We start from the raw sequence: 23536 nt of genomic DNA on the forward strand, positions 1-23536 counted from the left end.
ATAAGGCCTGAATTTTTGCAGGGAGGGGGCCAGTCAATTAGATTGATCCAGTATGCAACTAATACTTAATTTATCAACCCCGAAAGGACGAAAAGCGAGGTTGACTTTGGCAGAATTTGAACTCAGAACATAAAGACAGACGAAATGCCACTAAGCATTTTGCCCAGCGTGCTAACTGCCTTAATAATAATAATAATAATATTAATAATAATAATAATAATAATAATAATAATAATAATAATAGTAAGAAGAAGAAGAAAAATATAATTTTTCCAACCATCCATGTTAGAAAATAGTAATTATAATAATAGCAGGTCGATAGCATCAAGTTTTCAATAAAATATGCTTCAATATATATATACATAAGTGTGTATGTTGTATCATGCTTTTTACATGCAAACAAAGCTAAAAGGTTAATCCATGCCCAATAATAAATTTCAAAACAAATAATGACTTCAGTGTTGCAGCCATTTTTTTTTCTTGAAACCTTTATCAATTGATTGGTTGTATATGATATTGTTTCATATTTGTTATATTACAAACACAGGAGAAGGGAACAGAAAATAGAAAAAGTGCTTTTTGTTATGTCGAAGACTAGCTATATAATACAATATTGGAAATATTGGTTTTGTTTATTCCAGTAGGCATTTTTATATAATAATATACATGATATCTCTGTGTTTGTAATTGCTCAAGAATAAACTTTCGGCATAATAGAGAAATAATTAGAAAGAGAATGAATGAGTATGTGTGTGTGTGAAGTTATAAAAAGAAATAATCTTGCAAGTATGTTTTATATCAGCGACCTACAACATGATCCAAGTCAACCACCAACTGTCCATAGCAAAGTTTTGGTGGTTCACATAGTTTTATATCCTACTGTATTGCATAATGCAATTAAAAATAAAATTTATTTCAAGAATTTGGCAATCCTTAAAGTTTTTTTCTCATGAATTTTGGGAATCTCCTTCTGAAAAAAGTCATGTATCACTATTTTATACTAAAAACTACATGATTTTTCTCTTGTTTCTAAATATTGACCCATGGCCACAGTTTTGAAGGAAGAGAATGTAATTGATTTAATTGCCCTCCAACAATTTAACTGCAATGAGATTATAATTAAGCACATAAAGAGATGTAAATATAAACTGCAGGGCATTTTGTTTGGTATGCTATCAATTCTACCAAGCCATATAAAGACACACACACACACACAAAGACTTCCACATAGTTTCTGTCTCCAAAATTTCACTCAAGTCATTGATCAATCAGAAGCTATGGTAGACGACAATCACCCAAAATGCCATAGAATATCAATTGAATTCAAACTGACATAGTTGTAATGTGAATGTATTAATAGTTATACTGTATTCGAGGAAGTATCTTCCTTTTTTAGATTCTTACACTGAAATATGTTTATCTTGTGTTTGTAAAGCATCACCAGCATTGCATCATGTATACTGGTTTTAGAATATTCTCCTTAGCCCTTAGCAAAGGAGTGCATTTTGAAACAGGAGTTGACACTGATAGAAACATTACATTTAACTATGTATACATAGTGTAGCAAATAGGTTAAAGGAAAATGACCACATAATTCTGAATGAATGTACGTAACCAGAAAGAAATTTCCCATATAATTATATATATGAGATATGTTTGCGTGTGTGTGTGTGTGTGTGTGTGTGTGTGTGTGTGTGCGCACAAAATGAGAGAAGGAGATGAAGTGTACATGTTTTGTGTTATGCTTCAGGAGGAACTATCTTTAGAAATCTCCCACCACTCTAACTTGATTAGCCTTAATGTGTAAGTATGAAACCTTTTGATAAAACCAGGAAGTATTTGAGAGGATTTCGAAATACCACAACAAGATTCACTTGGTGTGCAGATGTACAGCAAATGCCTCAAGTTGAAACAGGGTGTTAAGAGTCATGCTTGAAGACTGACAGAATAACCACCCGGCCTGATGTCACCCATGAAAATACAAATCTGATTAATCACAAACATCATCAGTCTATACACAAAGACAATACAAAATCTATCAACAATAAACTACACAGAATCACCACAGCAGAGTTGCTAGTCTTGTTTGTATTGCAGTCATTAAGTCATTGTTTATAATCATAATAATCTTCTCTACTCTAGGTACAAGGCCTGGAATTTGAAGGGAGTGGGGTAGTCTATCACGTCAACCCCAGTACCTAACTGGTACTCAATTTATCAACCCCGAAAGGATGAAAGGCAAAGTTAACCTCAGTGGGATTTGAACTCTGAACACGGAGACAAGAAATGCCACTAAGCATTTGGTCCATCATGCTAATGGTCCTGCCAGCTTGCCACCTTAATAATAATAATAATAATAATAATAATAATAATAATAATAATAATAATAATAATAATAATAATAATAATAATAACAATAATAATAATAATAATAATAATCTGTACTGCTAATAATAATTTCTAAGATAGGTGCTAAGCCATCAATTTAGAGGAGAGATTTGTGAATAAAATCAATGTAGTTCTTGGGTGATAATTTATTTTATTGATTACAAAACAAAAGGATGAAAAATAAAGTAAACTTTAACATGATTTGCATTTTTGAGTCCTTTTGATACTGACCCACTTGAAACTGCTCCTGGTTCTACGATTCAAATTCCTAGTTTTAAAATGATCTTAAAAACTTCCATCAGAATTTCATATTACTTTATGTTCAAACTCCAGCTTAATAACGACAAAGTCATTTTCATATAAACTCTGTTAGTTTCAAAATTAATTGAAACAACAAACGCTGTGGTATTTCAACAGAAATATTGTAACAAAAAAAAAAGTGAAATGTATGTAGCTAAATAATTAATGGCTTAAAATTTTGGCACAAGGCCAGCAACTTCAGGCAGGAATCAATTACACTGATCCCAGTAGTCAACTGGTACTTATTTTATTGACCCCCCACCCCCACAAAAGGATGAAAGGTAAAGTTGACCTTGGTGGAATTTGAACTCAGTATGTAAAGACAGACCAAATGCTGTTAAGCATTTTGCCTGGCATGGTAATGATTCTGGCAGCTCACCACCTTTATATAACAAAATATTACGTGTTTTGGGTGAAGGCACATGGCTCAGTTGTTAGAGCAACAGGCTCACAATCATGAGGTAGTGAGTTCAATTCCCAGACCGGGTTGTGTATTGTGTTCCTGAGAAAGACACTTTACTTTACGTTGCTCTAGTTCATTCATCTGAAGAAATGAGGTACGATGTCGCTGATGCCAAGCTGTATTGGCCTTTGCCTTTCCCATTGGTGGTGTGGAGAGGGGAGGTTGGTATGCTGGTCTTCCATAAACAACCTTGCCCGGACTTGTACCTCGGAGGGGAAACTTTCTAGGTGCAATCCTATGGTCATTCATGACCGAAGGAGGTCTTTATTTAGGAGTGGGGTGGGGTGGAAGTGACAAAAACATTACAGTAACTTAATGACATTAATACATGGACAGCAACAACATTAAGAAACAAGAAAGACACAAACTATAAAGTCACAAAATACACATAACACCCATCCACCCACCCACACCCCAAATTATTTAGTAAAAAATAGTTTATAAAAACGGAGACAACGATGATGATGATGATGATGATGATTACGATGATAATTACAATGGTTTCTTACACAGCAAGGCCACAAATTTTGAGGGAGGGGTACAGGTGATTTAATCAACATTAATATTTTGATTAGTATTTCTTTTATTAACAAAGGGAAAGATGGAAATAAATTAACCTTGACAGGATTTGAACTTAAAATGTAAACTAAACACTGCAAGGCCTATTTTCTCCATCTTTCCCTGGAAGTTCACCATTAATGAATAATAGTTAATTATAGTCACAATAATAATAATAAAAGAAAACAAACGAGAAATGAATTATATATATATATAACAAAAACTAAAATAGAAAAAAAGGTTTAATGTTATCAGTAAAAAAAAAACAAAAAAAAAATTCTTTATAAAAATAGATTTTGTTAATTATGAATTCAAATGAATTAAAGCAAACATGCAAAAGAAGTATTTAAAAGAAAAAGAATGAGCAGCTCTAATGTTAGTGGTGACTTGTCTCTATGTTTATCAAGAAGCCTGTTGAGTCAATTGAAAAATTAGGTTAGTAAAGAAGAGCGATACTGAAGATGCTTGACAAACAGAATACATTGAAACAAAAGAGACAGAGAGAAAGATTGAGGGCAAGGGAGAGAGAGAGAGTAGTAGTAGTAGTAGTAGTAGTAGTAGTATACAGATGAAAAAAAAAAAACATCGAAACAAATAATAAGTAAACGAGACAGAATTTCTTAGAATAAAAGCAGAACAAACAACTGAGAAAGCATTAGCATCACTGTCATGGTAGTTGACAAAGATGGTGACAAAGAAATTAAATATACAAATAAATAAAAAAAAAGACACTACAGTTTGGAATAGCTTTGCACATAGAACAGGCTTGCAATGTCAAGAAAAATGAAATATTTATGCAAATTATTTTCAAGCATGCACTTCCATACATGCACATATATGGTGTGTATATATATATATATATATATATATATATATAAATTATTTAAAATTATAATACAGGGTATCTAAGAGATACCGCCACACTGAAAAATAGCAGTCAAATCTTGACTCTAAAACCACAATAAATGTCCACATGGCATAAGGAGTGAAGACGAAGATAGGGTATCTCTTAGATACCCTGTATTATAATTTTAAATAATTATTACCTTTGATGGTTTTTATTCCCATGCTGGCCACTTGATAAGATCAATATTTTAAATATCGATCTTATTCTTATTTATATATAGATATATATATACACACTTTCATATGCTTTTGTATAATTGGCAACTAGTACATAAAATAAGCAAAATTTAGCAGACAAGTAACTTAGTCTTATATATATGAGCTATGTTGAAATTGTCTTAAAATCCACATGATAAATGTAATGAAAACTTATTAAAAAAAAAAAAGATAGATACTTGAATGACCATGGTTCAAAACCAAGTTTTAGCCACCTATATATATATATATATATATATATATATATATATATATTGAATTAAACAATGGATTATGATGTTGATTTCAAAAGAAAATGCATAATAAACAATAAATAATATTATCACGAATAAAAAATATATATGATGTATATCTTTATATCCTACTTAACATGGATTTACTGTTAGAATGCCGTATTACTAGGTATTTGCCTTGAGAGATCCTCTCATATAAACATGTAGTTCTAAAAAGTACAAGCACTATACATTTATATAGGAAGATCTCTCAAGGCAAATACTGCAGTATTATTGTGTCTTAACAATACATTCATGTTAACCCTTTTGATACCAGCCCCGCAGAAACTGCCTCTGGCTCTGTAGTACAAATGTCTTGTTTTCAAAAGTTCTGAATTAGAATCTTCCACCAAACCTTAGTCACAATTTATGTTCCTAACACTAACATAATGATAACTAAATCATTTTATTGAATTCTTTGTTATGCTTAAAATTAATTGAAAAAAATAGAGCATCTCAACAGAAATATGGTAACAAAAGGGTTAAGTAGAGTATAGAGATTACCATTCAGTATTAATACTGCTTCTATGTATATATAGCTGAAAAACACCATGCTAAAGCAGACCACACTAGTGCAGGTACCACATAAGAGGCACCCAGTCTGCTCTGTAAAGTAGTGGGCATTAGGAAGGGCATCCAGAAATAAAAAAAACCAAAACACACAGTGGAACCTGGTGCAGTACTCTGGCTTACCAGCTTCAGTCATACCATCCAACTCAAGCCAGCATAGAAGAAGGCTGTTAAATGATGATGATACATGTGTGCTTGTTTTTACATAGAGTTACAGCAAAAACAATTGCACATTAGACTGAAGGATTACTCAATACTTTTTGTAGAGTACAAATTTATAAATATTACTTAACAAGAATAATATTGATAGTGACTTTGAAGTTTCAGCCAGCTAAGCCATCATTGGCCTGTCCAATGATGGCTTAACTGGTTGAAATTTCATTAATAATATATATATATATATATATACATGTAGTTTAATTTTAATGTCAGTCAGTGTTAAAGAATTAGGAAATATAACATATCCATTCTAAATTATGTGCAAGTGTGTAACTATATCACACACACACACACACACACACACACACACACACACACACACAACCACACAAATATCATGTGAGCAATTGACAAGCACTTGTTACTGAAAAAGCTAGCAGTTTTACATCATTGAAGTTTAGAAGAGAACCTATTTGTATGATACTGTGTTACAGAAGAACTTTCTGGCAATGTCATTCATGTGATGCAAAACTGATGTTAGCAAGATTACAGAGAGTGAAATTAGGGGTCATTAGTAGTAAAGGTCCTTAAATTGTAAGAAGATTAAGCAGAACCCTCAGACAGGAATAAAACTCTGAGTGAAACACCTAATCAAGAACTGGTGAGACCTCCTGTAGTTGATGATGTCCAGCTAGTGGCAATGTATATGAATGCACGTGGGGGGGGGGGGGGGTCCTGTTGGTTGAGCTGCAAACACAAAGCAATTACCACATGCAGCCCTTTATCAAAACCTGGATCAGTAACTAATGGCAAAACAGGCCAGGATAATTAGGAGACTCTCATCAAGAATGAATCTCATATGTATTCCTACACACACACACGAGAGAGAAAGAGAGAGGTTATGACTGTCTGTGTCTATGGTCTGCACAGAAATGATAACAATAGTGGATATGGAGTAATGAGCAGGTAGTTCAATACTTTATCCAGTAAGTGATTGTGCCCTACAAGTATAGATGAGATACTGATCATACAATTATTTCTTCAAACATAAGGAGTAACTGTAGCAAACCTTTAAATATATCTGAATATATTATACGAGTTGCTGAGTCATCACAAATGATTTTTATCTTCTTTCTTTTTTTTTAATGAAAGACTAAGAAAGGCATTTAGAGTTATCAGAAGAGGACAATTTTTTGATAGAACCTCCAAGACTAGTGTAGAGAAAATTAAGAAAAGATAGAATGCAGACTAGAGAACTGGCCCTAATATTTGAAACAAAGGGGATTTCACTAAGGCACTCACTGAAAGGTGGTTGTGGTAGTGTTAAATCAGGAGAAAGATTAAATATTTGGCCCAAGAACAGGTGCAATTTAGTTGCTGAAATACCATGTGGTTTCTATCAACTCAATGTTACTCATGAAGTCTGAAATGATCCAAGATATGGTCGGAGACACCTTCCTAAGGTGTCACAGAATGGGACAGAACATAGAATCACCAAATTATGAGGTAAACTTCTTAAGGTGTTGCACACTGGGATCAAACCTGGAACCAAGCATATAACTGCAAAGGAAACCTCTTAAGCATATGGAAGTGATTCAGAAGTGATATGACTCAAATAGGATATGGAACCTTTATCACAGGATCTGCTTACATAATGCACACAAATATGAGTACACATACACACCAATGAAACCACAGCAATAAATCAGGTTGTAAATAAATGCTTTACTAAAACTACAATATGTCCATCATGCTTTCTTTCTCTCTCTCTCTCTCTCATACACACACACACACACACAGAGTCCATCATAACTACAAGGAGGGATGAAAAAAGAAAGACTGGCTTGGGTTAGTAACATAGAGGGGAACAATGGGAAAGACTACAAAGTTGGCAATTGACTAGAAAACTACAAAACATTATCAATACACTAAAGAAACAACTAACAAGAGACAGACTAACTAACAACATTATTCTATAGTAAGTACCAACTCTATATTATCAACATACACTAATTAGTTCTAGCTGCTTTCATATATATATTTTGTTCTTGCTCACTTTGCCTTCCAAATCCATATCTAAACCAAACCAACAAAATATGATAACCACAGAACTTGCAGACAATTTGGGTTTATACTTTGGAACTTATGATTACAATGGAACTTATAGATGATCAATGCTTGCATTTTTGAATAATACTTTGAGACAATATTTGTAAGATCAAAATACAAGATTATTTTGTATTTTGACAATGAAACCATAAAAAAACAAAAAAAAAACGCACTATAATGTAATCAGTAAGCTATTACCCATCACCAAAGACAAAAAATATGGCAAAAAAAAAAAACTGATTCGGTTTAAATAGCAGAATGGCTTTTAAATATAATGTTATATTTTGTACATTTTTAGTATACCTGTCTGCTTTATATTGATTGCAAACATAATAAATATTTAAATTAGATACGACTTAATGATAGCATAATCATTTATCAATTTAACAATGAAAGCAGGCAGAATTAAAAAAAAAAAAGCTAATAGTCATAATAATAATAATTTCTTTTATTAAAAAATAAATAATAATATATTGATCTAGCATAATCTTAGCAGCAGACATTTGTACTTAATGCTTACCTCATTGGGAGTCTGCAAAGATGGAATTTTGAAGAACAATGAGAATAGATAAGACTGACACATCTAAATTATGTTATGCAGATACTTGTGTGTGTGCGTGTGTATGTGCATGCATGTGTGTGTGTGTTTCGGTCTTTTTGGTGACTGATTCTGCAAACAGACTCTCACTAAACTGATTTAATACAATATTAAATTTTAAATAGTGTTCTACTAATTTCTTTCTTTTTCTTTAGATACATACATACCACTGACATATATGCATGCTGTTTTAGTGGAGTAGAAAGGGGCAAGTGGAATAGGGTGCTTTGGCAAACAGTGTGGCATATATGTGTTACCTGAGGGTCAAAATATATCTATATCCACTTCAAAATATATCTATAAACCCTATTTTGGGGGGATTGAGTATTTTTTATTGTGTTTGTAAACACAAAATGTTTTTATGTGTGTGCATGTGTAAGGGAGATTTTGCTGCTACTTCTACCAAGTTGAATGACCACACAGAGGTTTTCTAATTGATTGTGATATATCATTTAAATCAATACTGCATAGTATTAACATGTCTTGCCATAGTTGTTTCACTTTTTGTCTTCTCTAACTAATTCTATCCAGTTAGATATAGCTCTGTTGGAGTCCTGCTTTATTTAATCCATTTCTAAATGAAGATATTACTTTTAAACAATATTATAACTCTATAATATTTAAATTACGATAAAGGTAAGCAAAATTTTGCTTTTAGAAGCACTTAGATATATTGAAAGGTACAGATAAGGAAATAATTTATTCTCAAATGCAGCATAATGCTGATAGAATAGCAAGAACAGGATAAAATATCCATATTTGGTGGAAAAATTTTGTCAGCAGCCAGCCATGACACTCAAACTCACATCCCTGAGTACCAGTCAAGTGCTTTACCATTAAGCTAAATGGCCCACTGACAAATTAATCTGCAATTTTTGAACTTATAAATCTAGCTCTATAAGACACTGTATGTTAAATTCAAATTATGATAAATGCAAACAAAGTTTGCTTTTAGAAGTGCTGAGATGTATTGAAAGATACAGATAAAGAAATGATTTATTCTCAAATGTAGAATAATGCTGATAGAACAGTAGGGACAGGATAAAATATCCATATTTTGCAGAAAAAATTGTCCGTGATTAGTGGTCAAGTGCTTTTTTTTTTTTTTTTTCTACAAAATATGAATATTTTATACTGTTCCTGCTGTTCTGTCAGCATTATTCTATGTCCAAGAATAAATCATTTCTTTATCTGTATCTTTCAATACATCTCAGTGCTTCTAAAAGCAAACTTTGCTTGTTTACATTTATCATAATTTGAATTTAACATACAGCATCTTATAAAACTAGATTTATAATTTTAAAAATTGCAGATTAATTTGTCAGTGGGCAGTTCAGCTTAGTGGTAAAACACTTGACCAGTAATCACAGGGATATGAGTTCGAATCTCATGGTAGGCCGCTGACAAATCTTCCTGCAAAATATGGATATTTTATCCTGTTCCTGCTGTTCTATCAGCATTATTCTATGTTCGAGAATAGATTATTTCCTTATCTGTATCTTTCACTATAATATTTCTAAAGGTGAGGAGAGGAAAGGACAACAATTTCAGGATTAGTGTTTGTGTTTTTATAGTGAACTTCAAGAATCTGCATTACATAATGGATTTGTTAAGAATTATTTTACTAAATAAATGTGTATGAAAATATGTAATTCTACAATTTAACTTTCAGGTTTTCATTAAACAGTTTTGAAATGGACCAAAACTTTGGTTCTGAAATGGAATTTTAAAACACTTGATTGTCTTGGAAATAAAGATGAAAATATGATTATGTTTAAAGATTTATATTTTTCATAACCATGAAATAATGATTCTAAACACATTGCAAATGATCAAAGCTATTCCAAACAGTAGCATGCAGGGTGTTCCTGTTTCTATCTGAGAAACACAAGAGATCAGATACCATGAGAGAGAGAAAGAGAGAGAGAAAGAAAGAGAGATCAAAATGTAGCAGAGGTGATGGTGGACTACATTCAGGTTTTGTAGAGAGAGAGAAAGAGATAGATAGATAGATAGATAGAGAGAGAGAGATTGAGTGAGACACAAACCTTGAGAGGAGTGGTAGCCTGCTCGAGAATGAAGCTTCCCTGGAAAGTATTAGGTCAATGTTTAAATCAGACCGTAATGTATAGTCACAATGGAACAACAAGATAACGAGAAGATGGTCTAAGACAAGCAGTGAACCAAATGTTCCAACAATAACCAATCTTTTCTTCCTCAGATATAATTGCTTCTGCCTACCTCATACAGAATTTTAACATGCAATGCAGAAATCTATGAAAACCACACACATAGACATACCTAGAGACAGAGGCACACATACATACTCAATAAAAGTTCTTTAAACATCTTTAAAACTGAACAGAAAAAATCCTTGCAGGAGTGAATACCATAACCAGTTATCTGAAGCATGAAAGAACATGCTTGTGCGTAACCGGAACAGTGGTCTGTATGTAACTTTTTACTATCATTCAATGATCAGTATTAACTTGGATGGAAATGTTCCATTTGTCAAAACTTAACATTTGAATATTGTTCTGATGTTACAGTAAGAGCTGTTGTTCTTGCTATTGCGTAGTTCCAAGGTGCACTCCATATCTGACGGACATGTCATCAAATAAATTCTAGTTTTGACCATGCTGTCTTCAGTTAGATAAAAGTATATCTATGACTGCATTATCCAAAGTAGTTTACCTTTTTATTTTTAAGATGGCAAGGCCTGATACCAAATGAGATTTGAATGATATCAACTATAAAATCTCTGAATGTAAGTAAATGGACAGCAAAAGAAGTAATGTGTGTGATATCATGATGGTTTCACTGTAGCAGTTGTTGGTTAGCCCCTGATCAGCTCGGATCAAGCAAACTTATGATCAAAGCAGTGACCATACTGTCTTTTTCAGCTTTTTTAAACACGTGTAACAAGGACATTATCCAATGTGTCCTTCCAAAATGCTTAAAGACAGCATGATGTGATTTCAGTGAGATTTAGCTGCTATCTCTAGGTGGTTGGGTCATCACATAGAGACTCTGACATTAGTGTATTACAACTATGCTTTTCTTTTTTAAATGCTTCCAACAGGTGATCTTTTTATAGCTGGATGCTGTTTTAATTGCATGGAAAGTGGCAGGTAGAATATCATGCTTTGTCTATAGGAGGTGACAGTGCAATGGGTGTAGCAAGATTTAAGCAATCACCAGGTAGACAGCAATTTATGAATTTGATTTCAAAAGCATTACAGTTCCAATTGCATTTAAATAAGCAAATATATAATGATGATAAGGATTGTGATAACATATAAAACATATGAAAGACTTGTGTATATATGTGGAGAATGTGTGCCATATGCAGAAGACATACATATATGTCATCCTCCGTCTCCTTGTTGGTGAAGGTGTGTGGCATAGTGGTTGGGGTATTCAGCTCACGATTGTATGGTTGTGAGTTCAATTCCCGGTGACACGTTATGTCCTTGAGCAAGACACTTTATTTCACATTGCTCCAGTCCACTCAGCTGGGAAAAATGATTAGTACCCGTATTTCAAAAGGCCAGCTGTGTCACATTCTGTGTCATGCTGAATCTCTCTAAGAACCACATTAAGGGTACATGTGTCTGTCGAGTGCCATATTCATGTTAATTTCACAAGCAGGCTGTTCCATTCATCGGATCAGCTGGAACCCTCATCGTAACTGATAGGGTGCCAGTTACTTCTTGTCATCATCACTATTTTCTCCATTTCTCCATGCTGGGATGCATGAATTGTATAGTTCTATTTCAGTACTGGAACAAGATTTCAGTTCTGGTCATAGTCTTTCAATACGAAAATATGTATACAGGTTATCTTTTGCGCTCTCTCTCTCTCTCTCTCTCTCTCTCTCTCTCTCTCAGGTTTCATCTAATGTAAGTCCTATGTGAGCAATTCTTGGAAATGCATGTCACAGACAGATGTATCTAAAAGGAAGATTGTAAAATAGACAAGTTGCAACATTCAGGCTGTTCCTATTTAACTGAAATCGTCTGAACTAAGAGTATGAAAGCCGGTTTATGGCTTTAAATCATCAAGGACTTTACTTACCAGTGACATAATCTATAAAAGTACTTCACATTTCTTTACTAATCTTCTAAGAAGCATAAGTAATTATCCAAACATTGCATGAATGACACCAACAGAGACTCTTCAAGACACAAAACAACTATAGAATGATTTGAGGCCCATAACTTTTCTAAAACACTATTTAAACACTATTAAGGAGTTGAGATGGAGGGTGAGGAAAAGACCTTAAAAGAAAAACCCAAACAAATGAAAAACACCTTAAAATTTACATTCTGGCAGATAAAAATGGTGCATGCCTAGAAAACATCAATATCCAGGACATCATACCTTAGAACAGTTTTGAGAGATTGAAGAACTCGAAATGTCAATACTGCAGAAAATACTGCTAATAATTTTGCACCTAATCACAAGGTCATTTATGGTAAGAAAGAGGGGTGTGATTGACTTTTAATTGCAGTATATCACTGGTACGTTTTTTAACCTTTTAGGCAGGAGGGGAAGCAGTGCCCATGGATCTAACAGAGCCTCTAAGACCAGTAAGAGAAAAGATACTCAGTCAGGAGACATGGTCCAAATGCTTGTAACAGAGTGGATTCCGCTAAAGGCACCAAAGACAACATGTGATGGTTTTAAACTGGGAAGATGGAATAAGACTACCACCCAGATGGGGTACAGTGAGATTTGAGCTCAGAAAGCCATGAGCCAGAAGAAATACTGAGAAGCATCAAGTTTGACACTTTTCAAGTTCTGCTAATCCACTACTCTGGATTGGTCTTTTTTTTAACCTTGAAAGGATGAAAGACAAAGTTGACCTCAGTGGGATTTGAACTCAGGATATAGAAAGTTGGAACAAATACAGGAAGATATTCTGTCCAATGCTCTAATAACTCTGCTAATTCATGTTTATTGAGCCCAATTGATAAAAGTTAAATTTCATGACAGGATATTTAAATTTGGAACCAAGTGGGACAGGACAGAATATTGCAATGTATTTAGTCAAGCACTTGGTGAAATATCAAAATATTAGTACCAGTGATATACTTGGAGTTTTGTTTCAATCAGCTTACACTGCCCTAATAAATATTTGTCTTAGACAAAAACAAATGAAAAAGTCTAGATTCTAACAGAAGAGTGAAGAAAACTTGTTTGTGGGTACTTAAATGAAAATCCTTGCCTGCAGTAGAGAAAATCTATAAAATATTGGTATCTCATCAGATATTAAAAGAGTGAGAGGAATCTCAAACAAAAAACCGAAAGCAAAATGAGAACAAGAGAAAGAAAGATGCATGAGTGGGGTGTGAGAAAAAACTAGAGAAGATACAAATAATTACTCAATGGAAAATAAATGAGAAAAGGGTTTCCAATAATTTAACAACACTTTCAGTAGACAAAAAACACAATAAGCCAACTTTTGCTTAACAACAAACTGACTGAATGAATGACTTTGCCACAATATTTCTTCTAACAGTGAAAGCAACATAGAGAAAAACACAGCCGATATTTTGACAGTACACAGACATACTGATAAACAGCAGAGGTGATAGAGAGTCAGAAGGATTTAATATTTGAATTTTTTTAATTGAAAATCAAAAGTATTGGGAAAAGTAAATTAAGCAAAAGTAACCAAAATTAAACAAAACAGCAAAGCAATCTATATTTGGAAATCATAAAATTAAAAAAAAAAATAATAATTAAAAAAAAAACACAACAAAACAAGTCAAATGTGTAAATGTAAAGATGAAAATGAGGTTAGTGATGTAAAATAACGTCAAAGGTGTAAAATGAGTCAGTTTCCTAAGTAGAAAAATACACAAAGTCTAGTTAAATTTATTGACTAGTTTGAGCCAAGAACAAATCCTCATGAACAGTAAAATAAAACGGTTGCTGCATGGATGATAGAGGGAACAAATATATTACAAAAGGGACCAAAAGAAACCAAACTTTTTTCCTTGCTGGGAGGAATGATACCAAACTCAGTGATTCCCAGTCACAGTTGAATGGAGTGTCCCACAGTACAAGATATCTGAAAAATATCACAAACACCATATATTTGCATGTGTATGCATGCCTCTGTGTGTGTGTTAACTTTCTGGAACCCAAGGTTCCATGCTGATGGAAATCAGCATGTATTCAACCATATTCCAATAGAAAGTATTACTCAATAGGTTTTGCAGTACTGACTATTTGTTCTTTTCATCTCTATAGCTCAAACCTGAAGTAGTTTTGAATATTAAATTTGTACTTAAAGACTGCTCAATATAGTTAATCCTGTAAGGACTAAAAGAGAATGAAATACAAAACATATCATGGTATCAAGTCTTACACTTCACTGCCTCAGTTAAAATCTTACTGAGAGTGATCCTGCCTTGAGAGTACCATTTCAATTAAACATATCCCTTCTAAAAGTTAACTTCATGTTTAATTAAGCAAAAAAGGGCAGTAAAGCAAGGGTAAAGTTTACCACAAGCTAAGACCATGATATGTTTAATTCTTATTGAGGCAATTCCACTTAACTGCTTTATTTAATGCTATTGGGAAAGGTATGAATGAAATAATTTGCATTATACTCCCTTTAAAATATAGGGCTCTTCTATCCTATCAAAGAAATATTAGAATTCTGTATGAAGTTAAATTTTTCTAATATAAACTGAAAGACCATTCTACACCTTGGAGAACTACTAATGATGTAGTATAAAATGAAAAAATGAAAGAAAGAAAATAAAAGAAAGAAAATAAAAGAAAGAAAAACTACCAAGAAATTTATGTGTCCTGTATTACATACGGATACACATAAAGTAAAAACGCATACACACACAAAGAAACACAAACACACACAGAAGTATACTTAAGTTAATTCATTCTTTATAAAAATATATTAGAAGATATTTCAATAAGATGCTGTGGGACCAAGAACTGTCATAAAGTGTAACATTTAATCTTCAGTGATTCCAATCGGTGAATCGTAATATCTGCTTCAGGTTAAAGAGTGTTTCTAAAATGTGAGTTACAAAGATCAAGAGACACTGAGGATTGCAGGAGGTGAATAGCTGAGAGGGAAGAAGGTATAGCTAGAATTGAAATAAAAATGCTTCATATGGGAGCAATATAAATTTTAAAAGGTGAGGGCTAACGTAGAGGATTGCTTAAACAGATCATTTCTTTCTTCATTAAGTGTATTCTTCAGAACTTGTATAATCTACGTGAGTGGATATCAACAATTTTTTACTTCTAAAATGCATGGGTTATAGCAAACAGGAATTTTAGAAACACAGGTCTTTTTTTTTGGGGGGGGGGGGGTGTATCAGGAAGGTCTTTAACACAGCTAACTCTGCTATTGATATGAAATGTGCCACTTTCTATAACAGTTCTTGTCCCATCTAGAACATTTTACTGAAAGAAAAATTCCCCAATTACTAAAAACAAAGCTTAATAACATGTGAGAGAAAAATTCATAAGAAATTAAGAAAATAATGCAGAAGAATTAGTTAACTTAATTTCAAGATTTAAAGAAAGAAGAGAAAATGGTTGAATCCAAATCAAACAAATGTTAAACTTTCTCTACACAAACACACATTTATCATTAATAGCTAAATTGAAATTAAAAAGACTTTAAGATCAGCAAAGAATGTTTATGACAGATCAATGCTCTGGCTATCAGTAGGTATTACTAAGTTCATAGATTGATTAAATGATTACAATTAAAGAAGAAAAAGAAAAAGAAGAAGAGCAACACAAACTAGACTAAGTTGAAGCCACAATTTCAAATACATGCAATGTAAGGCTACAGTTGTTTCAATAGTTACAAAAATATAAATAGATAAATCTCTGAAAATGAAATTCTCAGGTTAATCAAATATATTAGCAGACATAATTAGATCAAATTAACATTTAATATTCATAATAGATATATATTGATAGATGGATGGGAGAATATACACTTCTACATTGCTATGTATATATGTTTTTGAAAACGAGTTTTACTTTTTAAGTTACAAATTAAAATAATTTCAGTTTAGAAATTTGTGTCATCACCATATAAGCTTCTCAGAGCATCAAATCCATAACTTTACTTAAATTCCAGATTGGTATTGGGATGTTGTTTTAAGTGCCCAGGATATCAATGAATTCAGAAAGGGAGCCAGGAGAGAGTAGGGCCTTTGAAATTTGGCCTACTATTATTCAATTACTTGAAGACAAAAGTTTTCATTGGTATTTCAATAATTTGCATTAGAGAAAAAAATTTTCCTTTTAGCTGAAAGGTCAGAACCAAAACAATATGAAACACTAGTTTCAATAAATTCTATTATAATTCAACTGGACTCACATACTCACAAATCATGAGTTCAAATCCACATCTGGTGGTTTGGTATTTCTGCATAGACAGAAAATATGGGAAAGCCTGATAAAGGTCTGCACTGTGATCACAATGGCCACTCTTGTCACACAAAGTTACACTGAATCTGCTTGAGGATTTCATTAAGGATACATGTGCCTAACTTACAAGACTAGAATATATGTGCATAACTTATGAGGCTAGAATACAGCCAGTCTGTAGAATTGATAAAAGAACATCACTTGTATTTGAAAAGATTAGTGGTGGTCAGTATGTTATCAATCTAAAGTTCAGAAAATGTTCTTTATGGGGAGAAAATGTAAAATTTTCTTTTCTTCTTCCTCACAAGTCACCAGCAGACTTCACTTTACACATACTCTTCAATGATGTAAGCCACCACTTGTGTCTTCAATTCTAGTAACTTATTTTAATGCTGTAAAGTACTAATTTATCAGTAAAACATAACTACTTCCTTCTCTTTATGGTGTACCAAATTCATTTTTAAGAAACAAGCTAACATGATGCTATATGAAGCAACACATTCCTCTAATCACTTGTGGGTAGACATGCTGTCTCAATACATTGCATCATCTAATCCTTCTGCAGTAACCTCAACTTCTCAGAGATAGCTGGTCTGTTGCTACCTTCACTCAGACTCATCCAGCAAACTGAGCTCTCTTATATTATGTCCAATGTCCCAGGCCCTGCATTAACTACCACAACCAATCTTTCCTTCCCAAAATGTCAGCCCTCTGGAATATCCTCATGGCCCATGGTTCTCCTGTAGTCACTAAATTTCAGTCGTTCAAAAGGAACATTAACTGCACAGGCCTCACCAATCTGTGGAGGATTGTAAAAGCCATTGTCATAACCCCTTGTTTCAGATCAAACTATGAAAAAAACAAAAAACAAAAAAAAAAAACAACACAGCAATGTAGAAGGTACTTAAACTTTCAAGTAACATGTGCCACAATAGAACTTAAGTTATAATATAGAATATATTAATCATCCATAACTTGAACAGAATTCTAAAGGAAAACTAAAACATTCATGTGTATACTATAAGTAACTAAAAAAGAATTTCAATATTTAAGATGACTGTGAATATAGTAAGATTAACTAACAATAGTGGAAATCTAAACTAAGATAAGATCATTCATGTGTACAATAGAAAGTAATAGAGAAAAGAATGACTAATTACTAATAAATACAGAAACACAAACGGGTTAACAAACAGTTGTATTCAAAACCTTGACTGGAAATATTTCTTCAACTAATCTGACTTCTCTGAGAGAAAAAGTTTCTGGTTTTGTAAGATTTAAGTCCACAGGATTATTGCATGTATTGGATATTTTAGTGAAGATAGTGGGGGGGGGGGGGGGGCTTTTGAATAAATCTTTAACCAAAGACATATATACATAATAAGCAAAACTATATTCAGGACTGAATACAGATAACCATAACAACTGGTTAACAAATGGCTCACAGCTGTTTATCAGGACTGGATTAGAAATAATCTGAAATGGACTGTTGTTATTATTGTTATTGTTTATCCTTGAACAGTCCTGATTGAGATGACTAATGGTTGAGAATGATCTGGGAGTAATTACACAAATGGTATTAATGGGTTTCTTTTTAATTAATTCTACTACTGCCATATGATTGTGTGTGTGAATGTGTGTATCCTTGTCTCTCTCTTGATACTGCATGATAATTGTAAATGAGAGTCACTGTCATCCAAGCAGAGTTGCAGTATGATTCATTTCCAATATTCTACAAATTTAGTATATTGATAATACCCAGAAATTTATGATTTGTAGTACCAACTAATATCACAGGTATTAATATAAACTCTAACCCACTTATTGTGTGAACTTTTGTCTAAAGTCCTCAACAGAAAACGTATCACATGTTTATATGAATATATCTATGTTTGTGTATAATCATTATAATTATATAAAAAGGATAATACGAGCTGCTGCAATAATAATACCTTCTTAACACATGTAATACGTATGTACCTATGGGTATGTTTGTACGTATATATATATATATATATAAGACAGGCTTCTTTCAGTTTCCATCAACCAAATCCACTCACAAAGCTTTGCTCAGCCAGAGACTATAATGGAAGACACTTGCCTAAGGTGCCATGCATTGGGACTGAATCACACACACCTTGTAGCTATTCCATCAACCGGATTCATTATTCTAGCTATTATAAGTATCAGAAAAAGAAAAGTTTACAGAAAAGATTTCCAGTCAAGAAGTTATCTAATATTAAAAATAAATTAAGACGAAACGAGATTGGAAAAAAAAAAAATTAACAAAAATAATTAATGTACTTAATGCAAAATCTTTAAAATCTAATTGCACAGTAAGAAACTAAATTACAGATAACTACTTTCAACAATTTGCTAATTATTATTCACAAAATGCAGACTACTTAGAATAAAAAGTTACTTGAAGATAAATTTGAAACTAATAATAAGAAGAAGAGTAAAAATAATATGCAAAACAACTAAAGAGAAAAAAAAATTTACCTTGTATTCAAAATTAGAAACCACAAAATAAATAATCTCCACAATACGACTAAGGCGTGTAAGTGGTAGCTCTGACCACCAGCTTTTCAAAACAGCATAATCTGCATTTTTAAGTACCCACACAAAACAGATCAGGAGGTTGTGAGTGGCATCAGCATTCAGCATACATTTTCTGGTCTGAAATTTAGACAGGATTCAAAAGAGAAACAGTGAGGAAATTGTAAAGAGATATTGTCTGAGAAGTTATAGATAAGTATATATCTGTGGTAGACTTTTAGATTTGAAGAAACAATAAATAGACTGTCCCTTAAAACCCAAGTAGTCTTTGATGATAATGATGGAATGATAATGATGGAATGATAATGATCATTAACACTGATTTCAGGTCATTAAGAATGAAATGTCCGATTTTGAACTGAAAGCTTATTTTACTTTATCTCAACAAAAAGCAATGCAGTTAATCAAAGTATGCACCTAAATTATCAACACAATTCTGCCATTTTATCAGTAGCTTATTTATGCCGGCAGCGAAGAATTCTGGAGAGCAAAGGTGACGAAATCATGAAAGGCTGTTTTTGCATCTTCTTCAGATTTGAAGTTTTTTTCCTTGCAAAGAGTTGTCTAATGCCTGGAAAACGTAATAGTCAGTTGGGGCAAGGTCTGGTGAATATGGTGGATGACAAAGTACTTCCAAGTTCAGTTCTTGTAACTTGAGTAGCATTCTTTGTGCAACATGTGGTTGAACATTGTCTTGCAAGAGAATTTGCCTGTCTCTATTGACCAATCTCGGTTGTTTAATTGCAAGTTCATTCATCATTTCATCCAGCTGGTTGATGTACACATCTGCTGTAATTGACTTATCAGGTCTCATGAAGCTGTAGTGGATGACACCAGTGCTGGACTACCAAACACACACCATTAGCTTTTTTGGTGAATATTCTTTTTTGGATTGTGTTTTGGTACTTCATTTCTATCCAGCTACTGTGCAGAACAATACAGTGCAAAAATAGTTCGCTTTTATGCTGTGACAGCAAAGAACAGCAAGTATCAAGACAATATGTCATTTGATGCTCATTCAGTTTGTGTGGTACCCACTTGTCCAGCTTCTTTACCTTGCCAATTTGTTGCAGATGGTCCAATACAGTTGGAATTGAAACATCAAACCTTGCTGCTAACTCATGCATAGTTTGAGATGTATCCACTTCCACTACAGTTTCCAGCTAATCATTGGTCTCAGGTCTACCATGGGGCTGATTTTCAAGAGTAAAGTCACCATGTTTTGAGCTGTCTGGGATATGTTGGTTCCACAATGGAACTCATATTCATAAACAACAAAAAATTTTTATCTATTCATAGGTTCACAAAAATTGATTTATAAGAGAAAACTCACAATATAATCAGACACCATGAACTGCATTTCAAAAGTGATGATGTAACTCTTCAATGTTGTAAAACAAAGAATTGTCAGGATAAAACATTAGAGTTAATGACTGTCAAACTTGGTGTATAAAAAAATCGGACATTTCATTCTTAATGACCAGATACAAGGCCCCAAATTTGAAAGAGGGGTATAGTTGATTACATAAATTCTTAGCATTTTGCTAGTCCTTTGTTTTATCAACCACATAAAGTTGAAAGAAAATTTGCTCCTTCCACCTCTCATAAGATTTGAACTCAGAATGTAAAGCAATGTAATTAAGCACCATAAGCATGGTTGAGAAGTTTGTATTGTAACCATGTGGTTTCAGGTTCAGTTTCACTGCGGGACACCTCGGGTAAGTGTCTTCTATGATGATGGGTGTGGTGGTGATGGGCAGTGATCAGGATGACAGCTGTGATAGCAGTCTTAATGACAGTGGTACTAATTAGTTATGATGATATTAATGTTGAGAATAACAACTAGCACTTACTTTTACTTCAGTCTCCTGGACACTGTAATTCATATTCGACACTCTTTCACAAACACTCGAACCGGCAATCGCCATAGCAACATGTTGATTGATTCGGTCACCTTCTTCGTCTTGGTAAGAGTTACGAGAACGGCTGGTCAGGTTTGGGTCATACAGTTGAGGCAGTCCATCAATGACAATGCCAATTAAGGGCAGATAGAGGGCAGCCAGGCGAGCTTTGATTTCTGGGTTTGAATAACGAATGTCTAGGTCATGGTTGTAGAGGAGGTTACGTATGACATTGATGGCTTTGTAGTGGATTGTTGTGAAGCTGCAAGACATTATATTATAATAGTAAACACAAGGTAGGATAAAACATAAGGAAATAAACCAAATATTGATTATTCAAGCATTGATGAAGTTGAATACCTCTATTTTTTGCATTTTACTTGTTTCAGTCATTAGACTGTGGCCATATTGAGGCACCACCTTGAAGAATTTTTAGTCGAAAGAATTGACTGTAATACTTATATTCTTTTTTTGTTGAGCCTGGTACTTGTTCTGTTAGTCACTTTTTACTGAACTGCTAAATTACGGGGATGTAAACACACCAACATCTGTTGTCAAGCAGTGGTAGGGGACAAACACAAACATGCATACGTACATATATATATATATATATATATATATATATATATATATATATAGTAGAAATTTATAGAAAACCAAAAGACGAAGACAGGTGTATGAACAACAAGCAGGTGTATTAGTTTGATGCTTGGGAAAGTGAAAAAGTCTTTTACATTTTGAGCCTATGTTCTTCAACAGAAAGGAATAAGTGACAATAAACAGAGAGAGAGTAAAAAAAAAACTTGTGGATTTAGCAGTCAAGCATGGTGACTGATTAGAAAAAAAGTTTCAAAGAGGAAGTTGAAAAAAGGGGAGGGCTTCTTTCAGTTTCCGTCTACCAAATCCACTCACAAGGCTTTGGTTGGCCTGAGGCTATAATAGAAAATTTGTGAGTGTTTAAGAACAATGCGTTATTTTAACCAAATTTTGACAAAGCCTTTAAATCTCTAATATTTGAGCCATATCCAGCTCAAATATTCTGTTTTACATTCAGATTGACTAGATCTGGCCTCTCAAACCCACCCTATAATGTCCTTCTAAAAATAAACAATCACATCTTTGAAATCTCAAAGCATGCTTAAGGGTAAAAACAAGCCTCAAATGATCTCTAATTCAAACTGCTATCAATTCACAGAGTCCAGCAATTCTACTCTTGCAAATCTAAGCAGACTTTTTCTACACTTATAACATACAATTTCTGATTTAATGATTATACAACATTAGGAAGCAAGAAGTAATTTTTTTCACATGTTGAAATAAAATTTTGCACCTCTCACTTAAGAATCACTTATATAAAAGTTCACTGACTGCCTTGTAGTCTTTTGGAAGCAAGAAACACAAAGCATGATGAACTGAATTCAAAACTGGTCTTCTTTTTGATATTAGATATTTAAAGGCTTTGTCAAAATTTGGTTAAAATAACGCATTGTTCTTAAACACTCCCAAATTTTAAATGATACTCACTTTGTTTCTAGAGCTGTGGCTAAATCAGACAGGACCAACCCAGAAAGGAAATGCTGCTGCCGAAACTCAGTTGTGAGGTCAAAGAAAATTCCTTTATCGGTCAGAGTGTTTGTTGAGGCATAAGACATCTGTGAGTTTGTACTAGTGACGCTAGGAGATGGACTGCATGGAGCTGATGGTGTAAGCGGAGTTCCAAATGGCAGATTTAATGGGAAATAATGCTCATGGCTGCAGATGATGTGCAAAAAGTCAAGACGCAACCTCATTAGAATAGTTGCATCAACTTGACAAGCCATTTGGCTAGAAATCTGAAAATAAAATTCCATAAATATTAATTTGAAGTACTGAAACTTAGATACTTAGTACTTAACTTCAAACCTTAGACTAACTAAATATTACTGAATTGGAAACTTTAACTCATTGTACCCAGTTTAAGTTAACTAAATGATATGTTGTATGATGATACCATTGATTTATTCAGATTAACAGGGTTGATATAATTTATATATATATATATATATATATATATATAGCAGGCACAAAGTCTCAGAAGTAAAAACATAGGAAGATAGTGTAAAGATAA

At 33.2% G+C, this 23536-nt stretch overlaps 1 protein-coding gene across 20 annotated transcripts in view; it reads right to left on the bottom strand.

Annotated features, from left to right (window-relative positions):
- The window catches only part of LOC106868262 (dedicator of cytokinesis protein 7), a 175959-nt gene that overhangs the window by 63245 nt on the left and 89178 nt on the right, over positions 1 to 23536 (bottom strand). For 11 of the 20 annotated variants that reach the window (XR_016242868.1, XR_016242866.1, XR_016242867.1 and 8 more), the window contains 3 exons: positions 22954 to 23261; positions 21382 to 21691; positions 19472 to 19648 (listed from right to left, as the gene is read on the bottom strand). Coding sequence is in view for 16 of the 20 variants with exons in the window: in XM_089356432.1 (XP_089212558.1) it covers positions 19472 to 19648; positions 21382 to 21691; positions 22954 to 23261 (795 nt within the window). In the remaining 4 variants the exon portion in view is untranslated. Of the gene's footprint in view, positions 1 to 8461; positions 8474 to 10587; positions 10627 to 19471; positions 19649 to 21381; positions 21692 to 22953; positions 23262 to 23536 lie in introns of all 20 variants that reach the window. The other 9 variants (XR_016242865.1, XM_089356425.1, XM_089356430.1 and 6 more) reach the window with 2 other exon arrangements.

Source organism: Octopus bimaculoides, chromosome 8 (assembly GCF_046866305.1).
Source record: "Octopus bimaculoides isolate indiv1 chromosome 8, ASM4686630v1, whole genome shotgun sequence".
Lineage (NCBI taxonomy): Eukaryota > Metazoa > Mollusca > Cephalopoda > Octopoda > Octopodidae > Octopus > Octopus bimaculoides.